This window comes from Hyperoodon ampullatus (genome assembly GCF_949752795.1).
Source record: "Hyperoodon ampullatus genome assembly, chromosome: 3".
NCBI classification, from domain to species: domain Eukaryota; kingdom Metazoa; phylum Chordata; class Mammalia; order Artiodactyla; family Ziphiidae; genus Hyperoodon; species Hyperoodon ampullatus.
Window position 1 is genome coordinate 36,024,351 of NC_136916.1, and position 25,903 is coordinate 36,050,253.

Below are 25,903 nucleotides of genomic sequence, written 5' to 3' on the forward strand. Positions count from 1 at the left end.
CAAAGCCCAGTTCAACAACTAACTAGCCATTGACCTTGCATAAGATACCCTCTTGGAGCCACTCTTTCCTCATCTGTAAAATGGAGATAACAGTAGTGCCTACCACATAGAAGAATGTATATAAATTGCCTAGCATAGGGACTTCCCTGGTGGTCCAGGGGTTAAATGCATGGGGTGCAGGTGTGAACCCTGGTCTGGGAACTAAGATCCCACATGCTGCGTGGCCAAAAAAAAAAAAAGCTAAAAAATAAAATAAAGTAAAATAAACTGCCTATCACAGAAAAAGCATACAGTAAGTGCTCAATATGTAGTAGCTACTACTAATATTGTATTTACTGTTACTATTATTCTTTCTAGATTTTGTGTACCTCCATTAAAATAGTGGACCTCATAGTCTATACACAATGAGTACTCTGTTTATTTTACTTAGTATCATATAGTAAGTCTTTTTCCAAGCTATCATTTGCTCTCCCTAATATTTTAAAGGCTACATTACATTCTACAGGGTGAACATATCCTACTTTACTTAACCATTCTCCTAATCATTAGCGCTTTACAATTTTGGCTATTATAAAAAAAGGTTTTGGTGGACATTTTTATATAGAAATAATTTTTTCCGCTGTATTTGAGATTTCTTCCTTAGGGTCCTGGAAGAGGACTGTTAGGTTAAAGAGTGTGAACATTTTTATGGCTCTTGATCCATGCTGTCACACTTGTTTTCCAGAAAGGTGGGGCCATGCATATTCTAACCAACAACATGTAAGAGTACTCACTTCACTGGACCCTTACCCAGCCTTGGGTATCAAAAGGCAAAATGGCATCGACTTATTTGTTCTCTGTTACTCATAAGGATGAACTATTTTCCAAATGTTTTTGTACAGGTAATATTATATGCAAAAGAAATTATTTTGTAAATTCTCATTGCTCAGTAACCTGAGATTTTTCTTTTCAATTACTTCATATAATTTGTTTAATAATAATTGCCTGAAACACTTCCTATTATTTTTCCTTTTGAGATTTTTAGGTTTTTTCAAAGTATAGAGGTCATTTGTTAGTCAAATCAATTTATGTGTTTTTTTTTTCATAATTTCTCCTGTCTCTTTTAAGCTTAGGAAGCCCATCCTCCTGTAGAAAGCAAACATTTCTTTACAGATTGTTTAAAGTGAAACTACAACTGAGCTGTTCAGATGATTTGTTTTTTTTAATTGTGAATAAGTTGAGCCCAATCTAATGACTATCTACTGCAACGACCTTCTCATAAATGGGGTTTTGTGTTCTAGGATCCAGGGTATCCACTAGGAACTGTCCAGGAAGAATCCTGCTTGTGCAGAAGTGCTGCCCAGAGCTACGATGGAGGGGGAGGCGGGGGAGGCACCAGGGCTGGGCAGGCCCGCTGCTTCCAAGGACTTCCACTTTCATCACATGGATCTGTATGACTCTGAAGACAGACTGCAGATCTTCCCAGAAGAAGACACTAAGATGAGAAGAGAAGTAGTTCAAGCCGAAATGACCAATGAGCCAAGACAGCCCATGAAAGGGAAGGCTCAGAGAGACCTTGGAGAGGAAGTGGATGAACTTGTCCATCTATATGGACTTGAAGATGATCACGAATTAGGGGATGAGTTTATTGACAAAAGCATGCCCAGAATAGAGGTTTCAGAGTATCCTCCTTATATGATGATGGGGAGAGAGCCACTGAGGGAGCAGAGAGACTGGAGACTTAGTGACGAGGCTGCGAAGGCTGAGGACCTGGGCTTCGGGGCATGGGGCTCAGCAGGCCAGTGCCAGGACTTGCGGGAAGCCTATAGGTACACCCACGGCCATGCCAGTGAGGAGTATGAGTGCTACGTTATCCCAGAGGAGGAGGATGAGGAAGAAGCTGCCGATGTCTTCTGTGTCACTTGCAAAACTCCAATAAGAGCGTCGGAGAAGGTTTTTGATGAGCACAAGGAGCATGAGGTGACCCCGCTCGGTAAAGCACTGGAAAGTGCCAAGGTAAATAGATCGCCCTCATCCTCCTTTCTCTGGATATTGCATTTGAATCTCAAGTATGTAGGCAGGGAATAAATCTAAAATGCCTTCTACAAAAGAGAGAGAGAGAAAACATAGCATTAATGCCTTCTTGGGATCCTTTGTTTGATAGGATGAAATTCACAAAAACATGTACAAGTTGGAAAAGCAGATTATTGAGATGGAAAATTTTGCAAGTCACTTGGAGGAGGTTTTCATCACTGTGGAGGTAAGAGCACGCTTGCTGACCCAGTCAGATACACATTGCTTCCATCAGCTGTGTCTGGTATGAGTTAGGGAACCTGTTTTCTTGGAACATATGGTGTCAGTGCTGCTCCTCTTCCCTCATCCCTCTTTCTGCCCTCCCGTAGCACAGTGGGCATGTACCTGTGGAAATGATTACCTGGAAGCATTCCCTACTGAACTATTAGCTCTCATGGGCTGGGTCTTCGGTGTCTTTATAGCTCTGGTCCTACTACAAGGTAGGACTCTTTCATGGGCCAGCCTGATAAGGCATTGCAAGACACCCATCCTGTCATTGATAAGTGTTCCTCGGCTGTTACCTATTTCTCACAAGATCAATAAGTTTCTGTGCCTGTCACCAAACATGTCATGGTCCCCTGGGTGTGCCTAGTAGGTGTGAAGTCCACTGCTGTGATGCCAGCATGCAACCTAGCCATCCAAATGAGGTAGCCCAGAAATAAGGACCAGAGGACTTCCTGTGTCCCCTCTCTTCATGTGGATGCTCTTCTTCTATTAAGGCAGCCTCAGATTGTATCAACAGGAGCAACTCATATGAATGAACTAAGCCCTGGGCCCCCTTCCCGTGAAGCTAGACTTTCCTCCCCACCCCCGATCTTAAAAGGGAGGGCAGCTATTCCACTATTTCCCTATAGAAGGCACAGAGAAGGGACAAGAAGCCCTTCCACATCTAAGCATAGGGTGGTGGGTGGTAGGAGGGCAAGTATACAACAGCCAGGACAGAACTCCCTACCCTCTGTACTACCAGCTCACTCTCTGTTCAGAGCAGCTTCACCCTCAGTGAGGACTCTAAGCTCGTCCTTTTACACTCAACACTGGTGGGGGTCACCTACTGCTTTTCCCTCTCTTCCACCATTCTGAGCAAGTCTTAGAATGTGTACACAGTAGGTGCTCAGTAAATACTCCCTGAATGATTGATAAGAGCCTCTTCTTTGGAAATGTCTCTGTTATCTAATAAGGATGGTATAAATCAGAACCCACAGAGCTCTCCTGGGCTTCCAATCTAATTTAGGGGGACCAGGATTTGATATGCTTTAATTAATGTTTCTCATCCACTGCGTTCCAGGATTAAGTACTGGCACAACCCTCTCTCTGTCTTCCTGCCTTTTCTCATCTATTAGGCAACACCATCTGGCTTGTTCCCCTTCCCCTGCACCTTTTTCTTAGTTGATATGAGAATCTGTGTGATCCTGATGTTTGTATAATCCAAGCATCAGGGAGTGGAGGTGAGTGTTACGAGATGTTGAGAGCTCAGGAGGGAAAGATAGGTGGGATTCTCCCAGGGCAGACATCTCCATGTTAAGGTCCAAAGTTCCAGTGTCAGGCTGACTCATCACTGGAAGTCTTCCTGGTCGGTTGTCATGGTGATGGGAGGTGGCTAAAACAGAAGTGGGTGGGGTATGGGGAAGAGGATTGCAAAATGCGGCCAGCAGAGAAAGCAGTAATTCTTGTTAAGATTATTGCTGGGGTTCTAGCTGGAGACTCCTGGTCCTAGCTACCCTTTTGTCCACCTCAGCACCCTGGCAAGCGATGTTAAGACAACAGGGAGGGACTAAAACATCTCTGGATAGATACATTTTCATGCCCCAAATAACTCTGTAGTCAACATAAATGCAGTGAAATGATGGCTGAGATCAACTATATCTTGCAGGAGAATTTTGGAAGACAAGAAAAAAACTTTGAGTCACATTACAATGAGATCTTGGAAACACTTGCTCAAAAATATGAAGAAAAAATACAAGCTCTAGAGGAGAAAAAGAAAGAGAAGCTGGAAGCCTTGTATGGACAGCTGGTCAGCTGTGGAGAAAATCTTGAAACCTGCAAAGAACTGATGGAAACAATAGAGGAGATGTGTCATGAAGAGAAAGTTGATTTCATTAAGGTCAGTAATGAAGTGAAATGAAATAAGGAACTGAAATGACAATTATGATTAGAGTAGGTTAGATTGTCCCCTCTCTGCCTGGAGATGTTGGAACCAACTTTCACGGTCAGCATTCATTTGATTACACTGGATGTATCACCATGATGATACATCCTTCGTCTCTCTGCACAGCTTCGCCATGAGTGGCTGAGCAGGCTCATACACAGCTGACCCTTCCCTCCACCATTGCTCAGCTAACACCAGAGTCTTTGTTCCTCTGTCCTGGTTACCCAGAGATCTGTGTCCTCATCATGAAGTGGGGCAAAAACAGTGCTCTGAGGGGACTTCCCCGGCGGTCCAGTGGTTAAGACTCCGCCTTCCAATGCAGGGGGCACGGGTTCGATCCCTGCTTGGGGAACTAAGATCCCACATGCCGCAGCCAAAAATTAAAACAAACAAAAACAAAAAACAAAACAAACAAAAAACGGTGCTCTGAGACTTTTCTAGCCATCTCAGACAGCCTCCTGGAGGTCTGGGGAGAAAGATCTCCAGGCTAAAAAGGCACCTCCTGTTTCCCAGTTACTAGTGCAGCCATTATACATCTCACTTCATAAGCTCAGACATACAAAAAAAAAAATCCATCTCTTGATACCCTTGAAATCTACTTCAATTTGACCCCAAGTCCCCATGTAGCCAGACTGTGGGAATTTCAAGCTCAGAGCTGGGGTCTCCTTTCTTTACAAGGTCCCACAGGAATGTGGGGCAGCAGTGGGGTCCCAGTATGTGAGGGAGGGGCCCTCAGTCTCCAGAGCTTCCTAGTTACCAAATACAGCCTTTACATTGGCCACGCCACAGTGGTCCTTCCAAGCCCAACAGCACCTCCTTCCTGCCGTGCTTGGGGTGGCCAGGGAGCTGTGACCCAAGCTGGACAGCAGGTGGGCAGGCACCATCAGAGCCCTCAGTACTACTCAGACCTTTTGAACCAATGGTTCCTCAATATCACTGTAGCTTAGTGACATAATCCAGATTATGGAGAAAGTGATATATATGAAGACGTCTTCTCTGTTATTTATGATGGTGACAAATTGGAAACAACCAAAATGTCCAACAGTAGAGTGAACAATGGAGTTTCTATTCAATGAACTGTTACACAGTCTTTCAAATTGATGATCCAGAAGACCATTTGTAACCTGGAAAGTGCTCACATAATGTTAATGGGAAGAAACTATACAGGTGTCATAAGAGTCATTTTTGTTAGGGCATGGGACATGGCTGATTTTTCTCTTTTACTCATTTCCAAGTTTTAACATATGTTTATATTATTATATAGTTTGAAAAAGAAATTTCCAAATTCAATTCAATATTTTTTCTCTTTCTCCTCCTTTTTAGGATGCTGTGGCTATGGCTGAGAGGTAATACTTTTGTTGTGACATGTATTTTCTTGATTTTTTTTTTTTTTTTTTTTTGCGGTACGCGGGCCTCTCACTGTTATGGCCTCTCCCGTTGCGGAGCACAGGCTCCGGACGCGCAGGCTCAGCGGCCATGGCTCACGGGCCCAGCCGCTCCACGGCACGTGGGATCTTCCCGGACCGGGGCACGAACCCGTGTCCCTTGCATCGGCAAGCAGACTCTCAACCACTGCGCCACCAGGGAAGCCCTGACATGTATTTCTTCTGTTCCTTTTACCTCTAGATATCCAACTAGATATCAGTTCCACTTGGTTATATGCTCCCAGTTTCAGATTTTGTGTCTGCCCCTACGAGTAAATAGCACTGGCTTTGGAAGGACAGTATGGGATCACAAGGACCCGCTAGTACCAAATCTTAGAATCTCAGAGCTGGAAGGGAGCATATTATGAGGCCTAGCCTGCAAGCCCAGGGTCAGATTTCCTCTCTGAGCCCCTCCTTTCAGCAGGAGGAACAGAGATCATCCCCAGCATCCCCCAGCTGGGCCAGGGCCCAGACCGTGTGCTGCGGAAAGCATGCACGTTATAGAGTCAGACTGGAGTTTAAATCCTGCTACCCCCATGACCTTGGGCAAGTCCAACCAGTCTAGGACCCACCTTCCTTACCTACAAACAGGGATAGCTTTATGGGAATAAAATCAGACAATGTCTGTAAAGCAACACAAACACTGAAGCTTAATAATATAAGGGTTAAGAGCATGAGTTTTGGCAAAAGACAGACATGGTTACAAATTGTGCCTCTGCTACTTACAAACCCTGTGATGGCCAGGAGCATGTGCAGGAGACCCAGAGCCCCGGTCCATGGTCATCGACTTGAGGGCACTTGACCACGTGGAGAGGGAGCCCCAGAGGGGCTGTATGTCTCTGGGGCCTGGGGTGATGTGGCGGGGAAACTCCCAGGTCAGCATCAGAGGATCTTCCAGAAGGTGTGGATCTGGGGCTCATAGGTGGACATCCTCCTGCCCCCTACCCTCTGACATGACCCCACCCCTTCTCCTCTCCTCAAAGGCGGAAACCAACCTGCCCATCCCCGTGGGTGACCTCGTAGGTCAGCCACTGAAGCAGATGCCAGAAGGCAGCCCGCAGCACGTTAAAATAAGGAAATAAAAGTTCAGCCAAGAGGCCCTCGTTGCTTATCACCAGTGACCCCCGAGGAGAATGCCCCTCCATTCTTGTTAGTGTGTCTTTTTATACTCACAGACTCGGAAAATTCCTGAAAACAAAAACAGATGTGGAAATCTCAGCGCAGCCTGAATTTGAAGACCAGACCTTGGACTTCTCTGAGGTGGAGGAGCTTATGGGCTCCATTAACACCATCCCAGGTGCGTATCTCACTTGTGTGCATACTTCACACCGGTTTCCCTGTGCTTTGAGTTAGAAACTTTGATGGCTAAAAAAAAATCATAAAGATTTAGAAACAGGCATTTTCCCCCCACCAGCTGCATAAGCTTCATGGTTTTGTCTTTATGACTTGTAAGGGTGAAAACAGAGGCTGACCTTCCTCGGGTAAATACCCACCCTCACTTTCCAGGGTGCCAACATCTGGCCCCAGAAAGCCTAATTTACTCCAAGCAAGTATCCCAAATTTTATTTCCTCGACTGTTGTATTTATGTTCCTCCCAGGTGGCTGTTTTTAGCATAGGGTTAAGAGATGGGCTTTAGAATCCTATGGAACTGGTGAGAATCCCAGCCCTGTTACTCCCTAGCTGTGTGACCCTGGACAACTCACCTAACCTCTCTGAGCCTTGGTTTCCTTGTCTGTAAAATGGACATAATCATGACTCATGGGGACATGGTAGGAAATAAATACAGTAATGTATGTACAGCACGTCACATAGTGCCAGGTAGCTCTTAAAAATCTTATTGTGGGGCTTCCCTGGTGGCGCAGTGGTTGGGAGTCCACCTGCCGATGCAGGGGACACGGGTTCGTGCCCCGGTCCGGGAAGATCCCACATGCCGTGGAGCGGCTGGGCCCGTGAGCCATGGCCGCTGAGCCTGCGTGTCCAGAGCCTGTGTTCCGCAACGGGAGAGGCCACAACAGTGAGAGGCCCGCATACCGCAAAAAAAAAAAAAAAAAATCTTATTGTGATAACTTATTTTTAAGAATGGTACTACAATTTAGCTTTTATTGATTGCTCACCTTTCCTTTCTCACCAACACCCAGCAACATTCTGAACAATGTTTTGTATATCATTTTGGTTTTTCCTTTATACAGATTTTTAAAAAATAAAAATGGAATTACTGTTTTGTAATCTGCTTTCTTTTTTTAGCAAAACAATTGTGATGAATATTTTCTTGCACTGATAAATTCTTCTACAACATCACCCTGATGGCTATATACCTTAATCTGTTTACTTAATCCTCAACTGTTGGATGCTGTTTCTAGGTTTTTCACCTTTATAAACCATACTGAAATGAATGTCCTTAATTATAAATCTTGGAGGCCATTCTTAGACTTACTGAGTCAAGGGGAGATTTCACTGAGCTATGAAGTCCTTTGGATGGTCTAGGGATGGTGTTGCCCAAGTAATCAGGCCCAGTCTTTTGGAAGGAAAGGCACTATCGCCCAAGTCAGCGCTTGAGAAACATGGAGATTCTTCCTCACCCTCCTGTGTCCAGGTCCCATGCAGACCATCACCCTCCTGCTTCCATCTGGAGCCATCCCTCTTCTTACTGCATCCCCTGATGGAGCTGTTCTCTGCAGGGTATAGAAGGCATCTTCTGTGCATCCTGAACTCCATCACGTGGGGATACATGTTCTTTCTCTTCTCATCTTTGTCATGTTAGGGTCTTCCAGCCCCTAACCAGCAAGGAAAGGCTGAGTTCATTCTTTTAAGTCTTACCTGGACTGAACAATTTCAGAATTTGAAAATAAGGATGTTCTTAAAAGCTTGGGATGGAGGGAGGTGCTGCCGTTGGAGAATTATGGAAGAAAAACAAGGAGTGTTTCTTGGTTGTGGGTGAGCCTGTGTGGGGCTGGGGGAGGCAGAAATATTAACCTACAGAGAAGAAAAGAATTAACTCAGTAGATGGACTCTAAAGAAGTTGGTTCTGAAAAGCACAATTTGGCCAAACCCAATCTTCTCTCATCATAATGAAGGAGATGGTTGTTGGATGGGCCCCCCAGAAAAAGCAAGGCATCCCTGTTGAAGGCTTCTTTCACTCCTCTGTTCACTCCAGGGCTGAGGGCAGCAGGGCTGTGGTCCTGGCTGTCCTGCCTCTTTGGATGGCGTGGAAGGGTCAGAGGACCCATCCCTAGGTCAGGACTTACAAACCATACCCCAGCTTGAATTGCTGTCACCAACCCCACCTCCTCTAGCTTGTGTGGATTGGTCAAAGCAGGAATGGACATACCGGTTGCTTCAGGCTCACGGTTGGGGGGTTTGGCCTTCCCATCCCTGTCCACTCTGGGCTGCCTCTTCCATCTCCAAAGCCCAAGGATGCATTGAGGGATTGGTTGTCCTGTAAAAGGGGCCATTCCCAATCCATACCTCTAAAGTCTCCTCCTTTTTGTTTTTCTCTGTTTTCCTTTTCTAGCTCCTTCTGCTCCAGTGATAAACCCACAGGCCCCCAACTCAGCCACAGATTCCTCAGTCCGAGTGTGCTGGAGCTTATACTCCGATGACACCGTGGAGAGCTATCAGCTATCTTACTGGCCAGTGCAGGACAGCTCGCCTGGGAAGGACCGAGCAGGTGAGGCTCTGCCAGGAACAGAACCACGCTCCAGAACAGCTAAGGCCCCTCAGAGGCCAGGGCCCTGCCTTCCTGGAGGTTGGGAAGGTAGAGATGGGATGAACCTGCACACCTGGCTCCTTGGAGCTGTCCCGATCTGGGAACTACACAGAGGATGGGATGCAGGCAGGTGAGCATGGCAGAAAGGAATAGGAAGGCAAGTTGGGGCCTGACTGGGGAGGATCACAAGGCCAGGCTAAGGTATATGGACTGTATCTACCACTGTTGGGTCAGAGTTGTCCTTGGGATAAGTCTCTGGCTGCACTGTGTGCAAGAGGGGTGGGGACACTCCTCCTTGAAGAGGCCCAGCTGGACTGGCTGGGTTCTAGCAGGTCCTGGCATGTGAGTGCGGGCTGGCTCTCCTCAGAGCAACCCTGTGGTGGGAGAATCTGGAAGGTTAGCCTGAAGACCCCCATGGGGGCTGAGGGGGGGTTCTGCAGCCTGGGAGGGCTGCTCCGGATCTGATCCACATTCCCAGATGGAGCCAGCTGCTGGGAATGGCCCCCAGCCTCCACTGTGGGCAGCTCTTGGCCCATTCTCTTCCCAGGGAAATGGAGCTGGCAAGCCCAGGGTTAGGGCTGAGATACCTGCCTACCCCCCATAATAGATAAGCCAGTGTCCTATTGAGAAGGGAGAGTCCAGAGAGCAGAGGAGGGGACTTCCCTGGCAGTCCAGTGGTTAAGACTCCATGCTCCCAATGCATGGGGGCATGGGTTCGATCCCTGGTCGGGGAACTAAGATCCCACAGACCGCATGGTGCAGCCAAAAAAAAAAAAAGAGAGAGAGAGAGAGAGAGCAGAGGAGCCCCAGTTGAGCATCTGAAGGAATCAGGGATTAGGGCCAGCCTAGCAGGGCCTGTTCTGTGTGCATTGGGTCAGAGTGAGACTGCTGGAAAGGGATTTAGAGATCTCTATTTTATGGATGAGGAATCTGGGCCCTAGAGAGAAGTGAGCTGTCTGTGGGGACACCGTGAGTTATGGCAGAACCAGGATGAGAATTAAGTCTGCAGGCTCCCTGCCCAGAGCTCTTCTCCTTGTACCGGGTCATGCAGGTGGAGGGTTCTATGTGCCGAAGGTGAGGATGGTTTATCTGCCCAGGGATTTGGAAGGAAGGGGAATCCTTGAGAAAAGTAAGTTTAAGCAATGATGAGGGAGAGTGAGGGTGGTCAGAATAAGGACTAAAGAGGGCGTTGGCGGGGGGGCCGGGGGAAGGGGAGATTTGAAAAGGGAGATTGTGGACCAAAAAGTCAGATCTGATCGATCAGTCAGTTTTTGCCACAAATCAACCCTGTTGGCACCCTCTGCAGAAGAGGCCATTGTGTTGGGGCTTTGTCCTGGGGATCAATAACGATCTTTAATGGATCACTTTGTTATAAAGGAACTGATATCAGAGAGTGGATTAATGACTTATTACTGCCTTTCAAGAGTCTGGGGATGTTTGGACGTGTATCAGTTAGCTTTTGCTGTGTAACAACACTCCCAAACACACACATGTACACAACATATTGGCTAAAAATGACAAATATTTATATTCATTCATTTGTTGGAAGGGGCAGAACAGGGGTAGGAAATTCAGAGGTACAAACTACTATGTATAAAATAAATAAGCTACAAGGTTATATTGTACAGCACAGGGAATATATCCAATATTTTATAATAACTTTAACTGGAGTATGATCTATAAAAGTATTGAATCATTATGTTGTACACCTGAAACTAACATTGTAAATCAAAGGTACTTCAATTTTTAAAATGACATTTATCCAAGAGTTTGCATGCCACAACTAAGAAGCCCGTATGCGACAACGAAGATCCTGTGTGCTGCAGCTAAGACCCGGCGCAGCCAAAATAAATAAATAAATAAATAAAATTTAAAAATAAAATAAAATAAAATGGCATTTATGATTTATTATAATTCTATGAATTGGCTGGACAGTTCTTCTGGTCTGGGTCCGCTTGGTAGGGCTGGATGGGCTAGGATGGCCTTGCTTATATGTCTAGGGCCTCAGCTGCAACGGCTGAGGCCTCTGTCCATGTGATCTCATCCTCCAGGAGGCTGGCTGAAGGTTGTTCCCATGGAAGTGGAAGCATTCCTGGCAGGAAGAGGACAAGGCCCCTGTGCACCAGCACCTCCCAAATCTCTGTACCATGTTTGCTATAGTCCCATTGGCCAAAGCAAGTCACATGGTTAAGCCCAGCTTCAAGGCACAGTGGGAAAGACTAGACCTCTCAATGGAAGGATCAGCCGAGTCACGCTGCCGAAGGGCATGCATACACAGATGGGAGGAATTGGTGGCCAGTTCTGTATCTATTACAGGGGAAATAGATTACAGTGCAATGAACTTGGAACCAGTTGGCCTATTTTAGGGTTGAATTCTTGTCTTTATTTTTTCCCCAGAGTTTACGATGACGGTCAAAGAAACATATTGCTCAGTGACAAACCTTGTGCCAAATACCCAGTATGAATTTTTGGTCACAGCTCAGAACAGGGCTGGCCTCAGCCCTGCCAGTGAGTGTGCAGTGTACATGACAGGTAAGGGGGCCATTTGTTTCTGTAGCAGGACCTTCACTGAAGGGGACACAAGAGTCACGGCTTTCTTGACGTGGCAGGGCTCTTGATTTCACTTAGAAGGGCAGGAATAGCTTTGCATTTTTTCTTTCATTTAATACACCAAATCTATATGCCTGATATGGCAGGGACATTTTCTCACAGTTGGTCTCAAAATATCAAAAAGTACTGCTCTTGGACACAGTACCATTTGAACCTTGCAACCATCCTCCATTCCAGAAACATCTGAAAGGGATTCCCTGGTGTCTCAGTCCATTTGGGCTGTTATAACAGAATACTGCAGATTGGGTGGCTTATAAACAACAGAAATTTATTTCTCATGGTTCTGGAGGCTGGGAAGTCCAAGATCAAGGTGCCAGCAGATTCAGTGTCTGGTGAGGACCCTTCCTGGTTCAGAGTCAACTGTCTTTTTTGCTGTGTCCTCACATGGCAGAAAGGGGCAAGGGAGCTCATTGGGTTTTCTTGTATAATAAACCCCTTTGACCCTCATGACCTAATCACTTCTCAAAGACTCCAGATACCATCACATTGGGGAATAGGTTTCAACATATCAATTTGGATGGGGACACAAATGTTCAGTCTATAGCTTTCTATTGCACTGAATCTCTTGTAGGAAGAGAGTGCTTGCGATGTCTGCCCATGCTCTGGACCACAGGGCTGGATGTGAACAGGTTTGTTCATCTCTTCCTTTCCCCTGCATTTAGCACCTTGTCCCCCCATTATGAAAAGCAAAGAGATAAGGAGCTGTGAAGAGGCTGCGCTGATCTGCTGGGAGTCTGGGAACCTGAATCCTGTGGACTCATACACGGTGGAGTTGACCCAGGCAGAAGCGCCGGGAGCCTCGGGCGTAACTGAGTGAGTCATGAGGGGCGCTGGCTGGGCACGAGAGGCCTTGACACAGTGACACAGCTTAGGAAATGTGTGGAGTCTGGAGAGAAGGTCAGAATTTGTGACACACAGGAACCTTAATTTTAGGTTGCTTAGTTTTGTGAGAAATAGCTAGAATGCTACCATTGAAGGTGAATGATGGATGAGTGAATAAATGGTAAACCTCAGGTTTGCTTTCTTAGCCCAACCAAGGTTTACCATCAGTCATTCAACAAGTATTGAGCGCACAGGTGGTGCCTGGGCGTTGGTGAACCAGACAGACAAACTCCCCACCCTTCCAGAGCTGACAGTCGAGTGGGGGGAAATAAACCAAAACCAAGAAAACAAATGCTTAAAATACACAGTGCTATGAAGGGAAAAGAAACTCAATGAAATAGGGAATGCGGTGAAGGTGGGGGCTTACTTTGGATAGAGTAGACGTCTGAACTGAGACCTGATGCATGGGAAGGGCTGAGGCCTGAGACAGTGGATGCAGGCAGCACCTGGCCCCTGGGCAGGCGTGAGCTTCCTGTACTGGAGGAACCAGGAGACCCGCCTGGCTGGAATTTAAGAAGTAGAGAGAACTGTGAGAGGCAGAAGTGAAAGAGATTAGATTTCAATGTATAAAGAACATGTCCATGGTAGAAGGCTGTCTGGTGGCTCACATTCCCCTTTGGTTGGCAGAGATCTGGAGGGGTTCACAGATAAAAGAGGGCTGGACTCAGTGATCACAAGGGCCTGCAGATCCTACGAATCTACAGCTGTGTACAGTGGAGGAAACATGGATGTACCTCTGGGTTACAACCAGGCAGTGCAGAAGCTTGTGGAAGGGGAATGAACCAGGCAGCCCGGTACCAGCCACCAAGTCCCAGGGGCTTCCCTGCTGTGTACCTACCCAGCTCTGGAGAAATGGAAGAGAGGGGTTTGGTGTCAACAGATTCTTCCATGCTAAATTCAGGGTTTGGGCCGTGGCCATCTATCCCACCCACCCGTTTGCCCCAGGTAGAATCCATGTGTCCACAAGAACATCAGGGCTGCTGACCTTGGTTGCTGACCTTGGCTGCTGATCTACTTCTGGGGATCCTCAGAAGCAGGGCAGTGAGTCCAGTGGTCTGGCCACCTGAATGGTTTGGATTTCCTTTGCAACTTGTGCTGATACTTTAAGGGCACCTGATACCTGGGACCAGCCCATTATGATTGGGGTTATCAGAAGGCTGGTCACTGACCTAGGTGATCTGGGATGGTGCTGACTCTCCTAGTATAAACCTAATCATGGCATCCTGTTGCTCTGGAGAAAAGACAAAATTCCTTCACAGGCTCTGGCCCCTTTCTGCCTCTCCAGGTTAACCACACCAGCTCTCCCTCCCTCTCTGGCCCCAACCACATTGGTCATATTTTAGTTCCTCCTACTTTCCATGCTTCTTCCTGCCACAGGGCCTTTGCACATGCTTCTTCTATGTAGGAGACTCTTCTACTCTCTTTTTATCCAATTACCTCCTCATCATTCTTCAGAGTTCAGCTCAAAAGTCACCTTTCCCCTACTATACCTTCTATAGTACACTGTCAACTTGTCATGGTTACCATCTTATGTTTCTTCCAGTGATGGCTTGAGAAATGTCTCTCTTCTAGACTGTAAGCTCTATGAGGGCAGAGACTACATTAATTTTCCCTAGGGCCTTCCTACACAGTCTCTGAAACCTAAGGTGTTTAGTTAATACTTATTGAATGAAGGGACTTCCCTGGTGGCGCAGTGGTTAAGACTCTGCACTCCCAATGCAGGGGCCAGAGTTCAACCCCTGGTCAGGGAACTAGATCCCACTTGCATGCCGCAATTCAGAGTTTGCATGCCACAACTAAGGAGCTCTTGAGCCGCAACTAAGGAGCCAGTGAGCTGCAACTAAGGAGCCCACCTGTCGCAACTAAGGAGCCCACCTGTCGCAACTAAGACCCGGCATAACCAAATAAATAAATAAAATAAAAAATACTTATGGAATGAATATGTAAAAGTGCCCCTCTGGCCAGAGCTGTAGCCTCAGAGTGACCTGGACATCCCGGCCTCGCCAGGTGTGGGTGTTGTATCTGTAAATGGGCATCACCCTGAAGGCTTCTCTTTCCTACTGAACTGAAATGGGGTTGGCAGCTGCAGGAGTACAGACAGTGGCAACCATGGGCTTGTAATCCTGTACTGTACCACTTACATAAATTGAATTATTCCCAGTAGGTAGCTGCCCTCAAAGAGGTTAATAGCAGTGGGCTTCTGTGGGCCTTTCAGCTCTAGCCAGATCATTTGTTCATAAACGCAGACTGAGAGACTGCTAGGGGCCCAGCGTTGTGCTTATGTAAGTGGTACTTGACCCCTGCCCTCAGAGAGGGTGTGTCCCTACCAGACAGACTGAGACACACTGGATTCAACTGCACGCGTGCCCCCGCCATGCAGCGTTAGACAAGGTGCCTGGGACATGGGGTGGGGAGCTTGGAGGGGAGAGAGCCACGGACAGAAGGGATACAAAGAAATGAGAAAAGTGGACCTGAGTGGGAGAGAGCACTGAGGGGCTCAACACTCCTGCCTGCACCGCTGCTGGAGGTCAGAGGACAGGGGTGGCGGCGGGGGGAGTTAAAAATCCCTGCTTTGAAAGGAGGGCCTGGTGCTTGGGCCTGGCTGCCCCGGCCCCAGGGTGACTTCAGCTGCCTCCTTGCCCAGGTCTGTTGTGGGCATCCCCACCTGCGAGTGCCTGGTGCAGCTACAGCCCTGGCAGAGCTACACCATCTACGTGCGAGCCCTCAACGTGGGGGGCCCCAGCGCAAGGAGCGAGCCTGCTACAGTCCACACCACAGGTCTGTGACCCCCGCCGCATACTCTCTGGGCCCAAAGTGACCCCCTTGTGGCAGACCCAGGGCTGCTATGACTTCATTGTTAAATCGATAAATGTTCACTGATATGAACACATGGCAAATCAGGCTGGGAAGGGGCTCAGGGGTGATCAAAGCCCTGGGGTCCCATTTTACAGAAGGGGAGACCGAAGGCCCAAGTCATACAGCAATGGGGTGGCTGAGCAAGCATCAGAACTCAGGGTTTTTCTCCATGACCTTCAGGTAGGCTAGAGGCTTGTCACACTGGACCTGGGTGGCCCAGAAACCACGTTTCACACAGGCTGAACACCACCCCTGAGACGTGGTCTTTATGAAATTCCCAGGAGGAGTCATGGGCCATGGATTATCTCCCTGCTATCAGCCCAAACATCTCCTTACCCACAGGCCCAACGTAGCTCCGGATGCCTTAGTGGGGGCCCACATCCACGTCCAGCTCCCCCTCGTCCCCCCGCACTTGCCATCAGCACGTCATAGAATTGTCACATCTCATGTTCAAGTCCTGAGTCAGCAGAGTTATCACTAGAAACATTCCATGCATCTCCTGCTATCCCAGCACTGCCACGGCTCTGGGTTCTGAGCTTTGCTAAGGTGCGCTAAAGCCAGGCGGCTCTTCCCACACCTCACAGAGCAAGCCCAGCTCAGGCCAGCTGCAGATTGGGTGAGAGGCAGGTAAGAAGCAGAAGGAGGGAGCCTGGGCCCAGGGCTCAGGGGACACCGTTCCTGTGGCTGGGATCTTCCACTGAGGGATGTAGGGTCATTTTGTCGTCATTTCCAATACCAGGAGGAAAGGTATGTGATTAGTCCCCACTTATGCTCCTTCCACAGAGATGCAAAAAACAAGTTACATGGCTGCCAAAGGCGGTAGTGGTTAGGGCTGGGATTAGGACTCAGGTTTTTCTTTTATATTGTGATGGAACTTTCCTTTGGTTGACTGGCATTTCTAATTTCTTGTGCTGACTTGGTGTTTTGAAATGTCAAATTCTGGCTGTTTCGATAAAAGAGAACAGAGCAAAAGGTACAGCCAGCCCTTGGTTATTATTGTCTCTGAATTCCTTTGTTCAAATAATTTGTTAAGAGTGTATTTACAAAAAACTTAAATAAACATCAATCGGCAAAAGACATATCTATCCGTTCAAAAAACGATCCTTGTTTGGGCCTAGAGAGCAGCCAGTAAGCGCCATGCCTGTCAGCTGCAAGGTGGGAACCTGCCTCCCCCTGGTCCGTCCGCTCAGATAGCAAATGAAATTTCCAGCAGCATCGAATTGTGGAAATAAATGTGGACAGCTTGGGGCTTCCCTGGTGGTGCAGTGGTTAAGAATCTGCCCGCCAATGCAGGGCACACAGGTTTGATCCCTGATCCGGGAAGATCCCACATGCCACGGAGCAACTAAGCCCGTGCACCACAACTACTGAGCCTGCGCTCTAGAGCCCGTGAGCCACAACTACTGAAGCCCGCGCGCCTAGACCCTGTGCTCTGCAACAAGAGAAGCCACCACAATGAGAAGCCCGTGCACCGCAAGGAAGAGTAGCCCCCGCTCGTTGCAACTAGAGAAAGCCTGCGCGCAGCAACCAAAACCCAACGCAGCCAAAAAAGAAAAAAAAATGTGAACAGCTTGATGGTGAGGCCTGAAGTAGAATTCAAAGCAATGAACATGACAGAATGGGAACTGAGGAGCTAGACTAAGAGACAATGATGGAGAATGAGTTACTATGTTCCTAAACAAAGGATTTTTTAAAAAAACTAATTTCTTATTAAACCCATTCGGTACCTTTTTTTTTTTTTTTTGCGGTACGTGGGCCTCTCACCGTTGTGGCCTCTCCCGTTGCGGAGCACAGGCTCCGGACGCGCAGGCTCAGCGGCCATGGCTCACGGGCCCAGCCGCTCTGCGGCATATGGGATCTTCCCAGACCGGGGCATGAACCAGTGTCCCCTGCATTAGCAGGCGGATTCTCAACCACTGAGCCACCAGGTACCTTTTTTTTTTTTTCATGTGCTTTGTTTTAACCATGATTTGGAGAGGGTTACAATCTCCTTCCTTCTCCCCGGCTGCCCTAATTGAAAGTTGAATGTGGAATTTTGCTAACCTTTTGTCAAATTGATCGTTAAGAATTCCCTCAATTGCTATTCCCTTTGCCAAGTAGGTTAGAAATTCCTGTTCACCAGCAGGTATTTACAGCCTCCCATTTAAGGGTGCAGCCACTGGAATCAGAGGGGCTTGGGGTTCGAATTTGAGTTCTGTCATCTGCCAGCTGACTTCTCAACCACCCTGCACCTCAGTTTTCTTCTCTATAAGATGGAAATACTAACCCCTGGGTACTCGTAAGGAGTGAATGAGATAAGAGTTACCGCTTAGCTCAGTACTAGACTCACAGTAACCCCCAACACGTTAACCACCACCATTATTAACATGAGGGTCACTACCACGCAAAGTCCAGGCTCATGTGTATCGTGCAGGAAGCCTCGGCGCGCATGGAGCGCAATGTGGAGAAAGCAGAGGAGTGACTGGCTGTTGGGGCGGGGGTGTGTGTCTGTGTGCTTCCTCCCCTCGCAGGCAGCTACTTTCGCCTGAACGAGCACAGCTGCCATCCCTGGCTGACCGTTTCTGAAGATGGGCTTACAATGGTACGAAGTGAGAGGAAAGCCCCCGCCAGGGAGCCGCTTCCCAGCGACACCCGCTTTACCAGGTACTGTATCAGCCCCTCACCCACCTGAACAGTCTGTGAACCAGCCTAATACACGCTGTTATTCGGGTAAAGTTGGATTATGACAGATGCAGCCTTGAAGGGGGCTTCAGGCTCTCACTCCTAGAAATGAGTGAGGGGGAGGGGATGGTGGGGAGGGGAGGCTGGGGAGAGGGGAGTAGGGGTCTGGCTGGTGCCGGCAGAGGAGACGTGTTGTGGCCTCTGAGGTGGAGTCCTGGGCTCCCGGGGCTGGAGGGTCACACCGTCAGGCCGTAGGAGAGCAGCAAGGACCCAGGTCCCCTGTGCTTGGCCCAGAGCTCTCTCTCCCACATTGTGATACTATCTAACAAAAGCCCTGGTGAAAAACCAGCCCAAAGCTGGTGGAGGGAATGGTGGTCGCGCTAGTGCACGACCTGAGAGAGGGCCGTCCGTCAAAGATGCGCCTTGTCTGTCTGGATCTGCGCTATCTCCAGAGCTTAGTACTCAAGGTCAAAATGATGTATTTGTAACTCATTTCTTTCCAAATGCTTAAAGAAGACTTAAAATAGGGGCAAGGGACTTCCCTGGCAGTCCAGTGGTTAAGACTTCACCTTACAATGCAGGGGGTGCGTGTTTGATCCCTGATTGGGGAGCTAAGATCCCACATGCCTTGTGACCAAAAAAAAAACCCAAAAGAAATAAAGAAAACAGAAAAAAAATATTGTAACAAATTCAAGAAAGACTTTAAAAATGGTCCATATAAAAAATCTAAAAAAAAAACCAACAAACAAACAGGGGGCAAATATGCCCTACTGAAATAGAAAAATCACAGTGATAGATGAAGAAAAAAAGAACACAGCTTAACTTCAAGGGCTAATTTCTTTTTTTGCGGTACGCGGGCCTCTCACCGTTGTGGCCTCTCCCGTTGCGGAGCACAGGCTCCGGACGCGCAGAGTCAGCGGCCATGGCTCACCAGGGCACGAACCCGTATCCCCTGCATCGGCAGGCGGACTCTCAACCACTGCGCTACCAGGGAGGCCCAAGGGCTAATTTCTGTTTCCAAGATTAAACACAGCTCTTAGCTTCCTGGTAATCAGGATGAAAAGAATTCTCGGTGGGTTGGTCTTAGAGTCAGGAGGATCTTATAAGGAAGAAAAGGACTCTCTTGGGGGGCCAGAGGGGCCACTGATGGAAAACTGCATCCAGCCTCCCTGCCTGGGTCCTGGACTGTCCTGCAGCCGACACTTCCTCTGACACTCGCTCCCTGCTGGCCTTCTTACTGCATGTGTGTTACATACCTACTATATGTAAGTGTTAGCGTGTGACAGAACAGCACAGAGTACAGTGGAACACAACTTTGTCCTTTCCTGCCTCTGCCCACTCAACCCAGGGTTGGGGGGCACAGAGAGGATTAAGAAGCAATAACGTCCTTACCTGCGTTAAAAAAACAGAATGCAACTGATCAAATCTTAAAGATCTTATTGGCTTCTTTTCAATAATTCATGAGTTGGGCAGCCTCTAATCTACAGCATTTCTATGGTGGGTCTCCTTCATATGTGGTCCTCTGAAAACGCACACCTTTGACCAGGCCACTGCTACTTCACTCTTTGTGTGGATTATAAGACAGCTCTCTGGGTAGACACAGCCTCAAGCATCTTCAGCTTCAACCCTTTGGTGTTAAACTAAAAGTTGCAAAACCAGTTTTTGGCCATGTCTTTTGCAAGTCCTGTGTAGGTGGTCCAGCATCTCATACTGTAATATGGGAGTACTTACCACCTACTGTTCTGGTCTTGGCTTTTGGGGTTCGAACCAAGCTGAGTTAGAGTCCCATTTTAATATCCTGTTACCAGTACATCTGTTGACCCATGAAACAATGTGCTGTGTGCTGGGGGTAAAGAGACAAAGGTAGTCCCTGGGCTTCCCTACGGGTGCAGTGGTTAGGAATTTGCCTGCTAATGCAGGGGACATGGGTTCGAGCCCTGGTCCGGGAAGGTCCCACATGCCGCGGAGCAACTAAGCCCGTGCACCACAACTACTGAGCCTGTGCTCTAGAGCCTGCAAGTCACAATTACTAAGCCCACGTGCCACAATTACTGAAGCCTGCACTCCTAGCGCCCGCATACCACAAGGAAGAGCAGCCCCTGCTCACCGCAACTAGAGAAAGCCCGCGCATAGCAACAAAGACCCAATGCAGCCAAAAATAAATAAAAACAAAAAACCCCACAAAGATATAGTCTCTGCCCATCTGAGACTCAGATAGGCAAGTGGGGGAGACACATATGTAAAAACACACATATAAAAGATAAGATAGGGCTACCCTGGTGGCACAGTGGTTAAGAATCTGCCTGCCAATGCAGGGGACACGAGTTCGAGCCCTAGACCAGGAAGATCCCACATGCCGCGGAGCAATGAAGCTCGTGCGCCACAACTACTGAGCCTGCGCTCTAGAGCCCAGGAGCCACAACTACTGAGCCCACGTGCCACAACTACTGAAGTCCATGCGCCTAGAGCCTGTGCTCCACAAGGGAAGCCACCACAATGAGTAGCCCATGTACCGCAACGAAGAGTAGCCCCCGCTTGCTGCAACTAGAGAAAGCCCACACACAGCAACGAAGATCCAACACAGCCCAAAATAAATAAAATAAATAAATTTATATATATATAAAAAAAAGAAGCATGGACAAGGCATTGTAGGAGCCCCAAGGAGGGCTTCTAGGAGGGGCAAGGTCTTAAAGTATAAAGAGGAGTTCTCCAGAACAACAAGGCAAAAGGTGCCTTGTACCTGTACCAATAATGGAAGCCAGAAAGATCATGTGTGGAGAACTACAAGCAGTTTAGTGTGTCTGCAATATGGGGTCCCTAATGGGAAGAGGTCAAAGATGAGGCAAGAAACATGGATATGGTCCAGTGCAAAAAAAAAAAAGTTCAGATTTTACCCTTTAGGTGGTAGAAATTCTTGGAAATTATTGGTAGAAAGATATCAGATTTATATTTCAAAAAGAAGTGTGAACTGGGGAGGGAGGGGGAGAGGCAGATGGGGAACAAGGAGACCAGAAGCAAGTGCTGGCCAGCTCGTGAACCTCAAGCATATAGTTCCATCGACCGTGCTGTGTTCTGTTAGGTTTCAGTCCTTCTTTATTATTATTATTTTTTTGGCCACGCCTTGTGGCATGTGGAATCTTAGTTCTCCAATCAGGGATCGAACCCACACCCTCTGCAGTTGAAGTGCGGAGTCTTAACCTCTGGACCACCAGGGAAGTCCTCAATCCCTTTCTTTCTTCATGAACAAGTGAACCAAACCTTTTTGTTACTATAAAAGCCCAATCACTGAAAAAAGCAAACAGAGCCTTTTCTATTGGCTTGTTTCCTCCTCACCTATGACCAGCAGTGTAATAATCCTCTTCTAATTTTCAGCATCAGTCAAGTGAGCTTTGAGAGTTAGGGCTGTGCTGCTTTACAAGTGGGTGTTCAAACACCTGCCTCCACACTTCTAGACCACCTACTGACTGACCCCAGCAGTTGGTGTCACTCACCTGCACAGCTGGGCTTGGGTCACCCCAAATCACAGATGCTTCTACTTTCTAAAATCAGGTGTGTTGCTGTCATGGGAAACCTAATTCCAGTGCGAGGGCGCCATTACTGGGAGGTGGAGGTGGACGAGTGTTTGGATTACACGGTGGGTGTGGCCTTTGAAGATGTCCCTAAACAGGAGGACCTGGGAGCAAACTGCCTCTCCTGGTGCATGAGGCACACATTTGCATCATCAAGGTAAGGTGAAATCTGGATACCCAAGATTAAAAGGTGCTTTGATAAGAATAGAGCGAGAGGTTTCCACTAGTAGTAACTAAGGCCCACGTTATGTTTTCTAAAATATGCTAAGATATTTCAGGACTCATTTCCAGCCCCCTTCCCTAAAGTCCAGATGGAAAGAGAAAGCAGCTCTGGGTACTTCCAATAAAATAGCTAAAATTCATGGAGTACTTATTCTGCGCTAAGCACTGTTCTACACTCTTACACGTACTATCCCGTTCATTTCCCACAATTGTATTATCCCATTTTAAAGATAAGAAAGCTATGCCCCACAGCAGTTCAATAATCCACCCAACATGGATTCAGAGCTTGGATTCAAACCCAGGCAGTCTGGCTCCAAAGACAGCACTCTTCACCACTAAGCGATTGGTTTTGCATTTATGTTCAACTTCATTGTTACTAAATGAATAGTTTGATTTGAAGCTCCAATTCCATCTTTTTTAGTAGATGTGGGCAGAGGCTTAATGGTTATGGTTAATTCCGGTTTGCTTCTGTCGCTAAGCATTCTGTCCTCTACTGGAGTAGTTCCATAAAGCTGGGAAAATCCATGAGGCCCAGGCCATTTTCAGACTTAGAAGGCCCAGGCCATTTTCAGACATTTCAGACTTAGAAGGCCATGGGTGCAACCACTCTCCATCTCAAAAATTGCAAACATTTTTACCACACCAGTTTCCCAGTACCGTGGGTACTATGGGGCCTCTGATCCTCGACTTGCTGAATCCTATTAATGTTTCATCCAATGTTTTGTGCCCAGGAGCCTCCATCGTGGTTAGTTAAATGTTGTCATGCCTAAGCAAAGGTGAGAAGAGCAACTTTCCTCCTGTAAGATATTAAGACTAAAATCAGCTCTGCTAAACCTCAGACCCAGCTTGAGGAATGAAAGAAACCCCGTTCACTGAGCCACATACTGTTTTTGGATATTCTGCCTGAAGTAAGACTAAAAAAACCAGTCTCCTCTCCTAGTCCGTTAAGAACAAGGGGCAGGGAACAACTGAAGGCGCAAAAAGGACGAGGAGGAGTCTGTGTGGAGTGGGAGAGGTGAGGTTAAAAGACAGAAGGGTGGGAACACAAGACAGAGTGAAAAAGGAAGGGCGAAAAGCCCAGTGCTAGAGCAGAAGTTTGTAGTCCCACCTTGGAAAGATGTCCGGGGAAGGGGGGTGGGTGGTGGTATGTGTGTGTGTCTCTTAACAGTGGAGGACTCGTATTTTTTGGTTCATAGTCTTAGACTCTATTGGTGGTGAGAGGGAAAGTAGAGGGAAGGGCTCATTCAGTTTCTGTTGGCTGCTCAGTTAAGAAAAAAAACAAGGTGAACTGGAATGGAAAGAGGCTGGTTTGTTCCGACACATCTGGATCATATTCTAAGCGTTCATCCCAGCCATGTGGACCAGCATGCTGGCACACAGAACTTCAAACATCCATAGGGGGCAGAGCTAGGAAATTCCTGTGGCCGCCTTTGGTTTCAGCCATTTTCAAAGCACAAAGGAGACGTACGCTCCCTTCATGAGAGGGTGCTGGTGCTATACAATACTGAGTGGTGACAGGCCCCCAGGTGCCCCGCTTAGTTTGAAAGTTTAGGAAAGGGATGCCTCAGAGTACTTGTGCACAGATTATACCAAAAGGCCCCACTTATTACATGAAAGATCATGAGGTTTCCTGTTTCAAATGTCTTTATTACAAGGGATTTACACATCTGAACCTTGAAATCCACATTTTTAAACGTATTTCTATACAAATTTTGATGCAATATGAGTTTATTATACTGTATGTTAAGTTTCTGCAGTTAAGTGGCTGCTCAAAAACAGAGTTTTGAAATATAAGTTTCTTAGGACACGTTTTAGAAAAGATATATAGTTTGAGAAATGGCCTGTTACTTTGATAGTCATTTAATAAAAGAAAATGATATAATCATAGGAGTATTTGAAAATTGAAAATGTTCTGTAAATAGCCCATCTACAGAATTTCTGAAGCTTTGTTATATCAACGTTTAATCTTTAGGCATAAGTATGAATTTCTACACAACAAGATGACTCCAGATATAAGGATAACGGTTTCTCCAAGGAAGATTGGCGTTCTATTAGACTATGAAAATTCAAAATTGTCATTTTTCAACGTGGACATTTCTCAGCATCTGTACACGTTCAGTTGTCAGCTTCACCAATTTGTGCATCCCTGTTTTTCTTTGGAAAAGCCTGGATGTCTAAAGATACACAATGGCATTTCAATGCCAAAGCACGTCACTTTCTATTAGACCATTCTGATGCCCAGCTTCCTGTCTCTCTTCTGTACCTACCCTTCTCCCAGCCACTCACGCCTCAGCTGCCTGAACTTGGCATTCAAGCACCATGCACCCAGCTCATCATTTATGGTTCATGTTGTTATCTGCCAGACTGGTGTGATGGCATTCATTTCACCTGACTTGGATCCTGTGTGCTGCCACCTGTGTGATGCTAGGTTAGTCAGTTCTGGCTGTAAAATGAAGGCTCAGACTAAATGAACTCAAAGGTCTTTCAGGTTGTCAAACTGTATTGGTCTATCTGTGTATATGCAAAGTATCTGAGTCCCCAAGGCCTACAGAGCTTGGGGGAGAAGGAGGGAAGAGATACATAAGTGTTAGTGGCTCCAGGCGCCCCAGCACTTGTGACATTTCATTAGTCAGCCAAGAACAGGCGTAAGAAGGCAGGAGGCCACCCACAAAGAGAACCAGGGTAGCCACGTGCCATGCTCAGCAGCCTTCTCCTCTCCTGTTTTCCCAGTAGTCAGTGGCACTCCGGTGAGGTTTCTCCCACCGAACACTGTTTCTAAAAACCTGCTCCTCTCCTTCATGGTACTTACCCTCTTTAATTTTGAAATGATCTTTGTAACACCTAATTCCATGAAGGCAGGACAGTATCTGTCTTGTTCATCACTCAATCCCCAAGGGCTAACACGTGCACACCAAATACTTGTTTCATCCAGCCACTGCTCTTCGGGCTCTCACTGCTCTCCATGTGAGGGCTGGCAGGACTTGTTCAAACTAGAGCAGAAAACCTATGGCAGGAGAGGGACAAACCTGAGGGGAGGCAGTATGAAGGAAGAGAGGGGCAGCTGTGGCTAGATGGCAAGACTGGTAAAAATGCAACATTACCTACTACTATGTGCTTCCTGGTGTCACACAGCAGCCTACACATAAATAATAATAAACGTGTTGCTTTCACTATGTGCACGTTTGGGGTAGGGGGGGCTAAGGTCTGGTAACAAATAGACAACATTAGTTGCAACTGATTCTAGGAACTGTCCTATAATGTAAAGAGAACCAGATTTGAAATCAGAAGACCTGAGTTTGATTGCTATTTTGTAGCGACTCTGCCTGACGACCACTGAAAAGTCACATTATCTCCCTGAGCTTCTGTTTCTCTTTAAACGAAGAGAAAAATAATACTTGTCTTATAGGATGGGAGATTTAATGACAAACATGAGAATGCATAACAGTGTATGACATATAGCAAATGCACAACAATCTTTTAAGAGAAAATATCAGTCCGCCAAGTGCAAAGCTGAGCCCTGGTAGGAGAGGTGGTCTCCAGCCAGCACCTTTGGGCATCCTGCCTCACTGGTCTCATGCCACCTTTGTGACCTCGATGCCCAGCTCCCTTGGCTGCATTTCTGGTTCTCCAGTTCAAGTTTCCAGTTGCCACTTAAAGCTCTGCACACACAGCATTTTCATGCTTACCAGTCAAGATGCAGAGTAAATGACTCCACCTGTGAAGCAATTCTCAGGGACAATTTAGTATCGTGCCCTGTGGATGCTTCTCTAAACA

The 25,903-nt window shown here is 47.2% G+C and overlaps 1 protein-coding gene across 2 annotated transcripts; it reads left to right on the plus strand.

Moving 5' to 3' along the window:
• Positions 1–1,350: 1,350 nt before the first annotated feature.
• FSD2 (fibronectin type III and SPRY domain containing 2) lies at positions 1,351–24,354 on the plus strand (the record flags this gene model as incomplete). 2 transcript variants are annotated; one of them, XM_079699364.1, is made up of 12 exons in its annotated part: positions 1,351–1,995; positions 2,144–2,239; positions 3,923–4,153; positions 5,522–5,544; positions 6,798–6,919; positions 9,135–9,290; positions 11,727–11,861; positions 12,602–12,752; positions 15,466–15,603; positions 18,192–18,320; positions 21,888–22,064; positions 24,102–24,354. In XM_079699364.1, 12 exons carry the CDS (start codon positions 1,351–1,353, stop codon positions 24,352–24,354), a joined length of 2,256 nt encoding a protein of 751 aa, XP_079555490.1. The 2 variants fall into 2 exon arrangements, with proteins under 2 accessions (XP_079555490.1, XP_079555491.1); XM_079699365.1 differs by lacking the exon at positions 11,727–11,861.
• Positions 24,355–25,903: the final 1,549 nt, after the last annotated feature.